The sequence below is a fragment of the Clarias gariepinus genome, chromosome 3, assembly GCF_024256425.1.
Source record: "Clarias gariepinus isolate MV-2021 ecotype Netherlands chromosome 3, CGAR_prim_01v2, whole genome shotgun sequence".
NCBI classification, from domain to species: domain Eukaryota; kingdom Metazoa; phylum Chordata; class Actinopteri; order Siluriformes; family Clariidae; genus Clarias; species Clarias gariepinus.
The window spans coordinates 28,262,775-28,278,191 of NC_071102.1; the positions used below are offsets into that span (position 1 = coordinate 28,262,775).

The 15,417-nt window shown below is 36.6% G+C and overlaps 1 protein-coding gene across 4 annotated transcripts in view; it reads left to right on the top strand.

The window, feature by feature from the left end:
• Positions 1-11,827, top strand: part of ppp1r9a (protein phosphatase 1, regulatory subunit 9A) — a 59,902-nt gene extending 48,075 nt beyond the window's left edge. For 3 of the 4 annotated variants that reach the window (XM_053491842.1, XM_053491843.1, XM_053491841.1), the window contains exons 7-19: positions 492-644; positions 1,749-1,802; positions 2,591-2,820; positions 3,436-3,532; positions 4,491-4,641; positions 5,869-5,972; positions 6,782-6,845; positions 7,537-7,609; positions 7,858-7,909; positions 9,230-9,340; positions 9,524-9,547; positions 10,353-10,535; positions 11,298-11,827. In XM_053491842.1, the coding sequence (XP_053347817.1) occupies positions 492-644; positions 1,749-1,802; positions 2,591-2,820; positions 3,436-3,532; positions 4,491-4,641; positions 5,869-5,972; positions 6,782-6,845; positions 7,537-7,609; positions 7,858-7,909; positions 9,230-9,340; positions 9,524-9,547; positions 10,353-10,535; positions 11,298-11,471 (1,470 nt within the window). In that variant the 3' untranslated portion in view covers positions 11,472-11,827. The remainder of the gene's footprint in view (positions 1-491; positions 645-1,748; positions 1,803-2,590; positions 2,821-3,435; positions 3,533-4,490; positions 4,642-5,868; positions 5,973-6,781; positions 6,846-7,536; positions 7,610-7,857; positions 7,910-9,229; positions 9,341-9,523; positions 9,548-10,352; positions 10,536-11,297) is intronic. The other variant, XM_053491844.1, reaches the window with a different exon arrangement.
• The last annotated feature ends 3,590 nt before the right edge of the window (positions 11,828-15,417 follow it).

The following is a 15,417-nucleotide window of genomic DNA, read 5'->3' on the forward strand; positions in this document are numbered from 1 at the left end:
GCATTGAGATAATCAAGAGAGAGTAGGCTGTGTTATGCACTGACTAATTCAATGTGACACAGCATAACGACCTTGCCCTCCTGAGGAGGTCAGTGTGGGTGGAGACTGGTACTCTGCTCTCTGTTTTGCAAGCATGTGCTTAATGTTAATGTTGTCCCTTTTTTCATGTCCAGATAAAAATTGAAGGAAAAAACAGTCTGGTTCCGGTTGCAGCTGCAGGATCAGATAACAGGCTGTCCGTTGCCATAATCCATAATGGAATTCCGTTTCTCAGTTCCTTCAATTGAGGAACTAAAGTTAATGTTACTGCTCCAAACAGCATATTAGAAGCAATGACTTCTAATGATTAAGTTAATTAGCAAAATTAATACTCTGGGGCTTTAAGTCCAAGTTGCTTAGATACACTTTAAACTCCCTCAGGTGCCATCTAATAATTAGCATATGTGATATCGACCTGTGTCAATGAACTTTCACTCATATGCTTATCTTAGACGGGAGAGTATGCCACTGACGAGGACGAGAACGTGGGAACCGGCAGGGCAGAAAAAGACGTAACCATTGAGGTGTTCGACTTGCCTGAAAACGAAGACCTTATTTCACCATCGGAGCTGGATGCTACCAAACTCTACCAGAAATTCAGAGAGGTAGGCTTCAAGTGCACTTCATCTGGAGTAGACTAGCAAGAGGGAAATCTTGAAGTGTATGGAGGCATCAATATTATTATTATCATTATTAATATTATTATTATTTTCAGACCAGGGTCCAGATACAGATGTTTTTTATATCATATTAACAAATTTTGAAACATTTTATTTAGGGCTGTTTATGTTTACAATAGTGTTCAATTGGCTACGTCTGTTCCTATGGAAATGCATTTCTGTACAGGAGTAGCAAAATACATTCTAGGTATATCCTGGTTAGGAGCTGTTTTTTTTTTTTTTTGCCTAGCCTGCATTTGCAGCAGTGCTGGTTGCTGTTATATTCTGCTACCAGCGAACTCCTTGTGCTGCGTTTTATGTTTAAGCTGTCTTATCAGATTATTCGTACTCTAAGAAGATGCGGTAGTTCCTCCTCCTACATCCTCTTTTCGTAGAGCACAGTTTGAAGTTTGTTTTGCTTTAACTCATTATTAAGAGTGAAATGCATCTGGATCAGCCATTTTTCTTCATTAGTGCGGCAGCATACACTAAGCTTACATCACAGATCATGATGTGCTGTAGTATTTATTACACGTATGAGTAAAGGAGGCTGACTGTAATACCAGTATTATTATGTATAACTATGCACGGCTGAAAAAGAAATATGGGTATCATTTCACAGTACAAATGCAGTTTGTGAGGTGATGCAAAACAAACTGAACTGAAACTCCTTTAGATTCATACGCAGGAAACCTGTGTTTTAGTGTTCGCTGTATTCAAAGATCAGTTCTGCAAGTGGTTTTTACACAAAATCCTACTCAAGCTTAGTCATCTGTGCTACACTTTTTACACTTGACTAACTGTGTTGCCTTATACTTGACATTAAGTTAAAATCCCAGCATCTCAGTAAGCCCTTTTTACCCCAGAGTTTTTTTTTTTTTTTTTTGTGTTCCTCACTCTTATCCTTCTGTGTATCCTGATTGTGAGATAGTAGGAGGGAGAGTGTACAGTGGTTGCAGAGGCCATCTAGGTCCTAAACATTAATTCATCTTCTCTCTCTCTCTCTCTCTCTCTCGCTCTCTCTCTCCTTTGCTGACTTTCTGTCCACAGCTACAGATCAAGCACAGTGTCACTGAGGCTGAGATCCAGAAACTCAAGAGCAAGGTAGGAATTTGGGTTTTACAGCCAATTATTATACATTTACCATGTTTTTGTTTGTAGCAAGCTAAAGATATTTTCTAAAGATAATGTATGCATAATGCCTTTTAATGTGTTTATAGCACACTGTGCAATATACTTATAATTCTGTATAAATAAAAAAAAAATGTATAAATTTTAAATTATAACATAGATATAGATATATTATATAAATATAATCCATGTATCCACATGTATATGTGAATCTATTGAACCAGTATATATAAAATTATTCTTATTATCTTGATTGTCATTAGTTTAAAAAAATGTCATTAAAACACTGAATTTCACTTTAGTAAACAAATCAGGAGTGAACTGTAAATTAAGCCAGTCATCCTCAGAAATATTGACATCCTGTCTAAAAAATAAGTAAATAATAACATGCAAAATATTTTTAACAAATAAAGATACTGTTATTTGCATTTTCAAAATGTCTAGTACAAATTATATTTGGTGAAGCATTTTCTAAAAGTTAAAAACACTTATCGAGAATATCAGATGCTCTCTTTGCAAAACATTTTGACCTTCTTGATATTCTTAGCTTTGCCCTCTTTAATCCAGATCACAGATTGTCAACAGCATTTAGCTCTAGAGCCTGCATTGATTTTTTTCTGTCTTTCTTACATCTTGTTTTCTGCTGTTATACTACTTTTCTATTGAAGGGCGCCAGTAATTCTGGACTTGGCTGCACTTGTATGATTATGTTGTGTTTATTGATTGATTTTCTCCCTCTCTTTCACTCTCTCTCTTTTTAGCTGGCAGCAGTGGAGAAAGAGAAGGCCCGCTGGGAGCGAGAGAGAAGCCAACTGAAGCAGAGCATTGAAGATAATAAGGAAAGGATGTTAAAGCTGGAAAGCTACTGGATCGAGGCTCAGACACTGTGCCACACTGTCAACGAGCACTTAAAGGAGGCTCAAAATCAGTACCAAACTTTGGAAAAGAAATACAACAAGGCCAAGAAACTGATCAAGGATTTCCAGCAGAAGTGAGATCATCCGCAGAGCTTTCACATACATCCAGGGCATTTAACAAAAAAAAAAGAAACACAAGCTACCATTTATAGTTACGCACATGTTGTTACTTAATCCACTGATCCTACACTGTAGGGTAGAGAGCTGGACTGTTTTAGTGGTTAATCGTTTGTTTATTAGATTTGGCTGGATTTGAGAGACTTTAGCTGTGAAAGGATTTTCAAAATTAATTAACAGAAAAAAACATTGCATATTAAGGCACTATAATCAGAATAATCTCTTTCTGAATGTGTGTAGTTTTGGCTCTCAGAGAGAGAGCACAGAAGCTGCAGTAAAGTGACAGAGAGAGAGAGTGAGCATGCCTGTCATAACAACTACTGTACAACCTGACCAGCTTTAATTGCAGCTCAGTTTGGGGCGATTTTCTAAAAGCAAACTGCGCCTAATCTGTGAGTTTGATAAAAAATAGTTTATTCTAGTAGAGCTGGAGTGGCATAACACTAAGAGTCCTCAGACACATGGTGACTGATGTGTCCCTGCTCACGCTGCCAAACCACACACACACACACACATACACACACACACACAGATGCATGACCATCTATTAAAAGAGTATGACTCTTTTTCAGGGAGGTAGAGCTTGCCCAGAGGGAAGAGGCAGAGAAGAAGAGACTTGAGGATGTGGAAAAGGCTCATTTAGCTGAGATCCATGGGCTACAAGTGAGGGTAATTATATGCGAACACACACACACACATACATACACACATACAGGCACACAATTTATTTGGGGCTTTTACAGCTGGAACCAATAGGACCGTGTACCTAAGCAGTTTCAGATGAATTCTTTTTATTTAAGCCACAAAGTAATTTATTAATCCCTGATTTACAAACTTTACGAATTACTAATTTCCGCAGATACGAACAAACCACAGATCTACAAACGTTTGCAGATACGTGCAAATCAAGGAAGTAGCTCAGGTGTATTGTATTAAAATAGACACTCCAGTGCACCAGATGCCAACATTTACAATTATATGTAAATATATCGTCCTCCCTCCTGGGCTTATTTTAAACGAGTTCAGGTTACTCATGATGTTTAAAAAGGCTTACCTGCAGTTATGGTTTTTGGGCACATGGGGAAAGGGGAAAGATGCACCGCTCAGATTTAGCCAAGTGAATTGGTATGCTTTACATTTTATATTTGTGTCAAAGGTGTATAAGACCCAATTTGTCGGACTTAAGAACAAATCCGACTTACGAACGTGCTCCCAGAATGTAAAGTAGTTTGTAAGGGGACTTGCTATACTCAAAATTGTATACTCAATCAATTGCTTATTTAGTTGAGGCTTCACCACTGCAGTATGCATGTCTATCCTGCTATAAATCCTACTAATAGTACTTTTGCTTTATTTATTAATGTATATTTCTTTATCCATGTTAAACACTGGTTAACAATTAAATCAACATCTGGAAAAAAGTGCAAGTCTCCAGACATTCCCTTTTCAAGCCACAATGAAATGGTGGTGTCTTTTATTTATACGATATTGTAATGGAGATAAAAGAGCAGTGTATATTTACTGCAGAATTTCCATTCTAACTCAGATCATGGCTAGGGAACATTGTTGACAGTTAGAATGTAGATAATAGTCTAACAGAATCTCCTCCATGGTATGAACTGTTCAGATTGCAACGCTGGAGTCGGAGCTGATGCAGCTGATGAAACAAAACGGCATCCAGGTAAACAACAACAACAACAATGATGTCAACAGCTGCACACAACCAAGCGAGAGAGGTGCTGCGCCGCAGGGTGCCGAGAGACAACTTACTTTAGGAGGTGAGTCATAAACACACACTTTCTTGTCACTGTGCACATGAAACCCAGGAAGTCGTTCTTTACAGTAATGATTGTCTTTAAGATAGGCAATCTTAATCAAACACATAGGGTTTTTCTGTTGATGAGTTTCTTTTTGAACAGCTGAAATTTCTAACATACAATTTTAGGAAAGAAAATAGCAACCTAATTAATTTACATGACTACCAAACAAAATCACAGTTTGACAAAAACTCATTTTAGTAACAATTTTCTGTAACAAGGTGCCAGTCTTTCAAAGTCTCGAGCCACTCCTCGTTCGTTCATATTCTGCGTCCAAAGAGCCAGACTTTCTTGTATTTTTTATGTAGTCTTGAGGAGTAGTTCTTCAGGCTTCCTGAAGGTCTCACATTTTTGGCAAAATTTTGTCTTCCATTTAAAGGTCAGTCCTTGTACCTGAGCAGTTTCAGATGAATTCTATTTGTTTAAGCCACACAGTGACCTATTAATCATTCAAGCATAACAAACATCTGACTTAAGGCGTGAACCAGTAAGATACAGGTCCAGATGATGACAGATGATCATGATGATGCTGAATGTCGAGTGGTTGGAACAGATACAGTAAGAGGAAATGAGGCTGCAGCTAAATAATCAATTTTTTAATTGTATTTTTGCAGCCCATCACAGTTAAACATTTGTTCCCATTTGTTTACATTTAATAAACAAAAAGTATATAATTTAGTATGAAGAAATTAGGAGTGGCTCAAGACGTAAGAATAAGATTGCTATTTAATTCAGGATATATTGGATATATAAATGAAAAATAATAAATCCATGGCTAAATATGACACCAGTTTATGTTCTCATCTGTGCTTTTGGCAGGAAGTCGCTTTTTCCTTTGGTGCAGAGAATTTGGCTCCTTGCGACCATGTTCATTGTGAGCATGCCATAATAAGGGAGATAAAACCCGACAGGGCTGGAATAATGAATACGATGTGAAGTGACTGAATGAGGTGGTTTAGAAAGACCCTCAGACTTCACTGAGACATGCTCTTTAGAAGGATTCCCGCTGCCCTGTTTTATTTCACCTTTTCTCAATCTCTTTTTAATAAAATTCCAACAGCTCCTGAGCAATGAGTAAAGTTTGAAAAGAGGCAAATATATTTTTTAAACTGTTTTCAAGTAGGATACTGTTATTATGTTGTTAATGTGTGTCTAAATTCTGGCTCATGCTATATGTTTTAAAATCAGACGAGAGTGACCTGGTGAAGGGTCAGACGCAGATGTTTGGACCCTCCACAGGCATAGGAGACAGCAACAGCTCTACTGAGGCTGAGGACGGCCTCCAGAAGAGGGTAAGATTCACCACATATATACATGTATGCGCTAGACTGTGGATAAAGAGAAGTAGGAGTCTGGGACATAAACTAGACAACATATAGAGACTTACTGAAAATTCACAAAGTGAGAGATTTATGTATTTGGCAGATTGAGTAATTACACATCTTTTACATAACTTACCATTTTATACTCACCTGCCCACGGTTTTTAATAATTATATTCCCATTAGCCTAATAAAAACTATCACTGTGTTTTAAATGCTGTTTATGTCATTTTTTGTTAAAAGTCTGTTACTGTGAACCTGATTATGCCTCTAAAACACATGGCCAGTTCTAGCATAAAAAATCTTTACATTAACTGACATGCCTCAGCCCTAGTGGTAGTGAGTTAATCTGACATGATATCCTGAATTTCTGCTATAGGTTTAAATATAAGAGTTATTTAGGCTTTTAATCCGTTGTTCCAGGAGGAGATCAGACCTACAAATAGCAGATAATTATTCATTATAATACATCAAATGGAATTGTATCCTTAGATTAGAGTTAGAATTTGGTTATTGATCAAACAATTAAGCTATTTTACATGTTATGTTCCACAGAATCTGTAACCTTTATGCTACTCGATCATTAATGAACATTAATGAAGAAGGACAGTTCATTAATTTATGCTCAATTTGATTATCGTTTCCATCCATCATTGGCTTTAATGTTGTTGCAGCCACCCTACTGCTCAGAAGAGGGAAATGTATGTGATAAAATATAAACCATGTATCTGATTTTCTTTATTTCCCATGTTCCATGTTTTGTTTTGTTTTTTTCTGTAGAGTTCTCCCATTCTCTCCACTGTTATACCCAAGTCCTTGGCCCCCAGGGTAACTGAGAGTGAGGGTACGTATTTCACACACTCGACATTCAAAATATTCTGTCTTACCTGTGTCTATATATATATATATATATATATATATATATATATATATATATATATATATATATATACAGTAAGGAGTAAGGTATTTAGATATCCAAGAACTTGATGAAAGTTTAACATTCATTATGTGCCTAAATCAAACTTGGTTATAAGGATTTACAGTAGGCAGTTTTTAACACCACATTAGTAAACTTGCTTGTTGGTCTACATTGAGATATAGAGTTGACAGTTCAAGTGCACTGTATTGCCAAAAAGATGTGGATATCTGACTATCATACCCATGGGTGTCCATTCCAAAACCATAGGCGTTAATGTAATTCCCCACCCCCCTCCCCCTGCTTCTCTTGGGACCATTGCTTGGGGATTTGCCCATTCAGCTAAAAGAGCACTACTGTAGATCAGGTGCTGATGTCAAGCAAGAAGGCCTGGATGCATTCAACTTTATTCCAAAGTTGTTCTGTGGGGTTGATGTCAAGGTTTCGGCCAATGACTTATTTCCACATTTCTCTTAACAACCATGTCATTATGGACCGCACTTTGTATACAAAAGTATTGTGATATTGTGAAACGCGTTTGGGCCTCAATATTTTAGCCATACAGTGTATATAACATGATCGAATGAGCGTGAAAATACATCTGGGGTCTTTGCAGGTCCTCCAGTGGTTTCAAGTGGCCATTTCCAAGTTCAAGATGAAAAATGCAGCAAGAAGCTAATGGACTTGGGGTAAGATGATAAAGGAATATTAATAAGAAATCCAGCAGGATTATAATTTTAGATGTAGTGCAGGAATTGAAGGCAGTATGAAAGGGTATTTGGCTGGGAAATATGCTGTATGGCCTAAGCAAACTCACCAGGAGAACAGTACGATCTTCATAAAGACAAAGTACATTCAAACGGAAATAGAATGAATGTTTATACTGTAAACTATATGTTATTTTGTCTTCTTCGGGAACCTCTTTTCTGCGCTCCAGCTCCCCAGACCCACCAGCAATGAAACCCAACATAGGGAAAGACACAAACAAGGTATGGCTTTCCATCAATCTCCAGCTCCATTTTTACTAATTTGTGTTGGCTGTTTATTTGAGCTGTGTTTATTGATAACATTTCTTTGGTTTGCAGCAGAAATATTTTTCTTGGCCGCACTTCTTCTCCTATTCATATAACTTGGTACTCTATTGGTGGTAAACCCAGAAATATGCTCATAAAAATGAAACCATTTGTTCTAAATATTTAAAATGATCATTATTTGCACCACATAAATTTAAGCGAATCAAAACATTTTCATATTTTTTTTAGATTAATTTGATGAATCTGAGCTGATAAATTGGACTGAAGGTTATTCTGCAGTTTCTCAATGTTAAAGACTTGGCTGTGATTGAAATCCTGAATCTCACAAATTACTGCTTATGGGATTGAAAAATTTTCTGAAATTTGAAAATTCTGCTTTTATGAAAGTATTCGCGGAAGATCTATGAAAGATTGAACATGCAGCAAAAGACTTTGATTTAGATATACTAGATAGATAGATAGATAGATCTTTATATTATTTATTTAAAATATTATAATGCATATAATATATACTGCACACTAAATATTATTAAATATTAGATTATTTTTTTTTTTTTTTTTTTTTTTTTTTTTTACAAATGTTCCTTTTGGCAAATAACTAAATGCAGTATTTAAAAATGTTTCTGTACTTAATGTTATGGTATTAATAGTTCATAAATTATCTGTGATATATTTATACAGTATATATCTCTTTAGATTTAAGAGTAGAAACAGTAGTTTCTGTTATGTGTTGTCCAGTTTTCCTGATCTTTCAATTTTCCCAATCTTTTAATTTGTTCACAGTCTACAATGCCTTAAATAGCACTTAGGAAAGGATGGTTAGAAGTCATTAGACTCATTAATGAGGCACATTTAAGTAAATTACTGCAAGTGTACAGTATCAGTGGGGTTGCAACATCTGAGCTTATTAATAAGAAAAAGTGTTGAGATAAACTGTAAAACATTGAGGGTGATGCACACTTTTGCTCTCATTTTTGTGTGCTTTGTCTGAACACATTCATTATCATTAAACAAATTGCTTTGAGTTCAAGAATCTTTTATTGATTAGTATTTTCACTCCTTCTAGGAGTTTCTTTGTTGTCTGTGGTTTTCTTCTCATCGAATTAGGTTTAATTAACTAAATTAAGAATCAATCACTGCTGATTGGTGATTATTTACACTAGTGACACAATCAAACCAGAGAAATACACAGCACGCACACGCTTCTGCTATTTAGAGATAAGGAAGGCTTGGTGTGGATTTTCTACAGTTTCTGATGCTGACTGTTTTTCTCAGGCTTCGGACGATGTCAGTGTGAGCAGCTCCAGCTCAGGAGAGATGTGGGGTTTGGTCACTGAGCCCAAGTTGACTAGCCGCTCACACACATTAGTGCTCTCTTCAGATGAGGTGAGGGGGAGTAAATAGCATTTTCATCTTCATTTAAGGGTGTCAATCCGATGAGTGTGAGCATAATTTCTTTGCTGAAAAGAGGCTTTGCGAGTTTTGAGCCAGCAGATGGGGCTGTAGTATGTACTGTGAGCTCATGCAAAAGCTAACAAAGTCACTTTTTCTTTGTGCTGCGCATATCAGAGTCTGGATACAAGTGATGATGAGGTGAGGCTTTTTTAATGGATTTTTTCAAAAACATGCTTTATTATTTTTCTTGTTATTTTTCTGTTTATCACATTTCATTTGTTTGACTGAACATCATTTATTCATACATCTTAATATACACTGCCTGGCCTGAAAAATGTTACATACTGTATTTGATTACTCATAATCATACTCTTGCTGCTAAAGGGGGACCCACAAGCTATTGAATTATGGGATACATAGTATTGACCAAATAATGGCATGGTGAAAAAAGTTGTATGTTGTTATTCAAAGAGTTATTCATTTCACTTATAGTCTATACTGCTTAATCCTGTATACTGGGTAACATATCCCAGGAGACTTTGGGCACGAGGCGGGGTACACCCTGGACAGGGTGCCAATCCATCGCAGGGCAATTTGGAAATGCCAATTAGCCTAATCTGCAGGTCTTTGGACTGTGGGAGGTAACAGAAGTACCAGGAGGAAACCCACCAAGCATGGGGGGACCATGCAGACTCCATGCACACAGAGACGGAAATCGAACCTGGCCGGGAATAGAACTCGGTTCCTGGAGGTGCAAGATGACAGTGCTAAACTGTATTCGTCTAATACTAGGACATTTTTAAAGGATTTTTTTACACAAAAACACCAATGCTGCATTGCTTCAGGAATTGAAGAAGAAATTTTATATAAATTATATATATATCATATATAATGATAAATATGTACTGTAAAATAATATACACATCTATATATTTCATTCATTTTTTTTGACATGGAGTTCATGTGACTCTTTCCTAAGTCTGTTCCCCTGTGTTTGTGTCAGATCCAGGATGAAGGGCAGCCTTTGAAGCAACACCAGTGGCAGAATCGCAGTGTGCATGACTGGTCGTATCAGCAGGTGTGTCTCTGGCTCATGGGCCTGAACCTGGAGCAGTACATCCCTCAGTTCACTGCCAATAACGTGGATGGAGCGCGGCTCCTGCACCTTGACAACGATGCACTTAAAGTGAGCACACACACATGATTCCAGGGATCCAGCTGTATGTTTGGATGCATAAACAGCAAACCAGAGATAATAGTCATTAGGAAAAACTCCCTGAGACAACATTAGGGAGAAACCTAGGGGACTCAAATGGGCATCTTGTTCTTGTGCCGCCATGGGTCTCTCTGCAGGCAAATCCGCCTCACATGTGGTTGCTAGGTGACACCGCCATTGAGGCAACAAGGGGAGATGAGCGACACCTGGGGGCACACCTATACAGTATATGTCCCCAGACTGTGTGGACATTAGTTCCACACCCGGTGTGAGAGCAGATCTGTGTCACTCCGGTACAGGAAACGAAAGGAGAAAAATAATTGTAAGAGAAGGTAATGAAGCAAAAAAAAAAAAAGCTGAAAACAAAGAAAGAAGAAGTGTTTAAACCAAAAAGAAAGTGTTGAAAAAATGTTGTTAAAAAGCAAAAAATTTAACAAAGCCCTGACACTTTCAAATACTAAATGCATGTCTCGTAATAGAAAACGTCACCATATGAACAACTGCACATGTTGGCCACAGCCTGGTAAAATTAATGCAAAGATTTGCTTGATAAAATAATGGTGAAGTGGTAATTTATTTTGGTTCTTGGACGATCTCTAATGTGCATGACATCTGTAAAAATGTAGGGCCTTTTTGAATCAGACGCATTGTTTGTGAATATGGTCTCTGACTTGCAGCTCAAAATTGCAGTCTTTGCGCTCAATGCCATTGTTGTACATTTTCATCTTTTAGGATCTAGGTGTAGCCTCGTCTCAGGACCGTGCTGTGTTTAAGAGGAAGCTGAAGGATCTGAAGGTGCTGATGGAGAAGGCTCACAGGAACAAGGAAAAGCTGCAGAAGCAGTCTGGAAAAACATCGCAAGAAAGAACTGAAGCAAGTGTAGAAAAAGTGCCGCACGACCTCTGAGCCAGGAAACCATACCGCAGAGTGTCGGGCATTCAATCATTAAAATAACTGGGAATGAAAGATGAGTCTAGTCTTTTATATTACTCTAGACTGGGAGACCATTTAGCGGACATCAGAATCTCACTGGAGGAGGTACTGCTACTGAGCTGCCACTGGAAAGAATAAACCAAACCGTCCTGAATAACTGATCCTATTAACTGTTATTTTAATTGTTTTTCATTTTTTTCTGACAGATTTAAAATGCTTGTTCATCTGAGAAGTGTTTATTTATTTGCATTTTAGCCTGAAATGACTTAACAACAGTTCTAAGATTTCAAGCACCTTTAAAAAAAAAAAAAAAATATATATATATATATATATATATATATATATATATATATATATATATATATATAAAAATGTGCCATTTTCTATCAAGACCCAAGATGTGCGGTTTACTCTGTGTGAAAAATCTTTTGGCTTCACCCATAGCTGATAGTGATGCAAAGTGCCGCTGTCACGCTGTCCGAAAGCTCGAGTGCTGCTCACTGGAAATACGGAAATCTTACTGTGAGACGAAAGCCATTTCAAGTATTGAAATATCACAGACCTCGCACTAAATCCATCTGACCTTGTGGATATTGTATACCTGTAGCTGTATTAACACTTCAGTGTGCTGATTACTGTCCTGTATCCCTCGTTGATGTTGAAAAACAAAGTCTGCTTTTCAGAGCTGAAAGAAACTACAATGAGGAACCAAGAAGAGGCCTGAACATACTGTACAAGCGCGCTGCAAGAGCCGATACTGAAAAACGCACTCCAAAGATGACAGAATGGATCTCTGAGACATGACAGTCCTGCTGCTTCTTCTTCCTCCTCACCCGCTACCTGCTTTTAGTTGTCATTTGACTGAACTAGATCCTCAGCTAGCGCTGCCTTTTAAACTACCGCTGTATAGATTTTGTATAGCATAGCTGCTCCGAGTATGTGAAACCCCCCTGATTACGGTAGTCCAACATCTTAATGGTGTTCAGTAGCTGACAAACCTGCACCTAAAGCAGACATATTTAAATTTATCATTTAACACTTATTATATAAATATTATTTTATTTTATTGTCAGTGAAATGAGATTTTTAATTCATCATCAGACTGCTGTGTTGTTCATGCTCGTCAGTTTTAGCTTTAGGATCATATCATGGGGGAGGATCCAAAATACTTTCAATTCAGTATATATATATACATATATATAATACTATCAAGTATTGATTCTAATCCATTGTGATTTATTTTATGTACAGTCAATACATGAGATATTTCTATCAGATTTCCAATTGCTTATTTAATATTCAGCTATAGTTTAGTAACTCATCATTTGCTTTGTTCTTTTCGCTGAAATAATTCTGCAGCTTTGTGTTAATATTTCTACATGTTCATGTTTTCCCCCTTTATGGAGTGAATGTCTGATCTTCTGTGAACATTATTGTTTTGTCCTGCTGTAATAATTTCCATGTTTACATTTGGAATTGTGATTATTTCAATAGGAAAGCAAGACCCGCACTGCAGTGTCAGCCAGTGCTGAACCAATGTGTGAATTCTTAAAGTTCTCACAGGATATGTTGGTATTTGCTCCACATATGCTTGTATTTACAGTCATTTAGCTGCAGTGTGTTAAGAACCGTTGTCTTGTAAGGAGTTTGTTTGAATTATTTATTTTTTAAATCAAATGAAGATATTGGGGAAAAAAATCATCTCGTGTAATTTATCATGAGCAAAATATTATACAGTCATATTTATGCCATAAAGAATGTTAAATAGTAATTGGTCTATCCTAGTGATCAATTAGGTTCTCTATGTTTTTATCCTTTATTTTAATCCACCATAAATAGATCAAGATCAAAATGCTGCTTTCAGATTTCTCTGTCAGACAGCAAATACCATACTGTAAGTTATGACAGTTAAAAGCAATACGTGAACTAAAGCTTTTATGAGATGTTGTCCCTTTGCTATGGGTTAATTATATGAATGTGTGTATGCACAGGATAATCATGGGTGATGCTGGTGGTCATGATGCGTAATAATTATTAGGCTTGAGTACAGAACAGACACATGGCTGAAACTGAGTGCACCTTCTTGTTTTTTTAAACAAATGCTCCATATTTCTTCAGACGCACAAACAAGGCAGCTGTTCATCAGTTTGTTTGAAATGGTTTCTGCCTGGATATTTTCACTTCTGTTCCCAAATAGTCAAGGCTTTAGCTCTTAACCTTTGAGTTAAGGCGTAATGCAAAGCACTAAAGCTACAGAGCTGCTCCTAGAAGAAAAATCGTCTCCTAGGAAGATCTCTTTTTGCGCTCTGTTTTGTTAACTCATAGCTGCATGAAGGACCCCAAGGTGCCATGTTTCCCTTAGTTCTAGGACAGTCATACTGTATTTACCATGTTTTTATTTGTAAGAGGTTGTAGTTGTCACTCATGTTGACTTGTAAATACACCTCCAAATGACAACCAGTTCAGAGAAATACAAAGGTTTATTCCAAAACAGTGTCTGATTTTTTTCCTGTTGTGCTTCTTATATTAATAATAAGGTTAAAAAAATATATTATATATATATATATATATATAACTTATTTATTATATGTTCATACTTGGAACATACTTAATTACATCAGTTTAGTCTATTTTAGACTTGGGCTTAGACTTAATCCACCATTTTAGACATGGGCTGTGTACATAGGTCACGTTGCAGGCCATTTCTGGATGAAAATACTATTGGGGTGATGCCACACTTGGGTGCCATTTACCACTGAAAATTTTTATTATTATTATTTTTACAAATGAGAAATACTTTTTATCAATGAGGTAGCTATTTCTAATGCTTTAATTTATTTAAAGTTAACATTTATTTATTAACGTTACTTTCCAGTTATATTTTTGCTTACAGGGTTGTACTCAAGTGACTTCCTTAGGCATAATCAGAATACTGTAACAATAATAAAGAAAAGAATCTAAGGAAAACTTTTTCTTCTTCCTATGAGATTTAGAAAATTCAGATAATGTAATTTCCTGTTAAGCATGTAACTTGTGGCTTTTATTTTAAAGGTTTCTATGCATATGAATGTGTATAAAAACTGGAACACCAAAAGTCCCAAAAAGGGTGTGTGTAAACGGATAAGTTATGATCTTCCTTCACAAAGCAAACTAACTGCTGGAATAAAGCAACGAAAGCCTTTGCGTTACAACTATACTTTAAATTGTTCATGTAAATACAAATAATCCAGCTGTTTACATGCCAAACCCTAGCATGCCTTTTATACCTACATACTGTAGATAAATAACTTGTGTATACAAGAGTTTAAAAAAAGAAAAAAAAAATACACATTTTGGGACTTAAGGTGCTCTGCAGAAACGATGTACTATATTCTAAGTCATTTGCAGTATGGAAGATCTCATTATCTATGTTTAAATTATCTTTTACCTCTATATTATGCTTATGTACTGTACAGTACTGTAAATGTCATATCGATGGGATACAAAATGGCATCCTGATTTTGGAGTCCCCTTTTGAATAAATGTAAAAATTCTATTGAGGTACATTAAGACTTTTTGCCAACAGAATCATAACGCAGTTGTAAACTTTCGCTATGGGCAATTTGGGGACGCCATTTAACCCAATCTGTATGTTTTGGGACTGTGGGAGGAAACCGGATTACCCGGTGGAAACCCACCAAGCATGGGGACAACATGCAAACTCCATTGCCTTTTTTCTTTTGCAGATGCTAATAATATTTAGAGGCCATAGTGTTCTTTCAGCCAGTGGTGAATATTGTAGAACTAGTGTACTGTATTTCTAATTTGAAGAGTTACGCAATGTTCAACAGTACTTAATGTTAGCTTTCCCATGCTGCTCTACTCTATAAATAGTGCGAGGTGTCCACGTTTCACACTCCTACACTGTCTGGCACTCAGT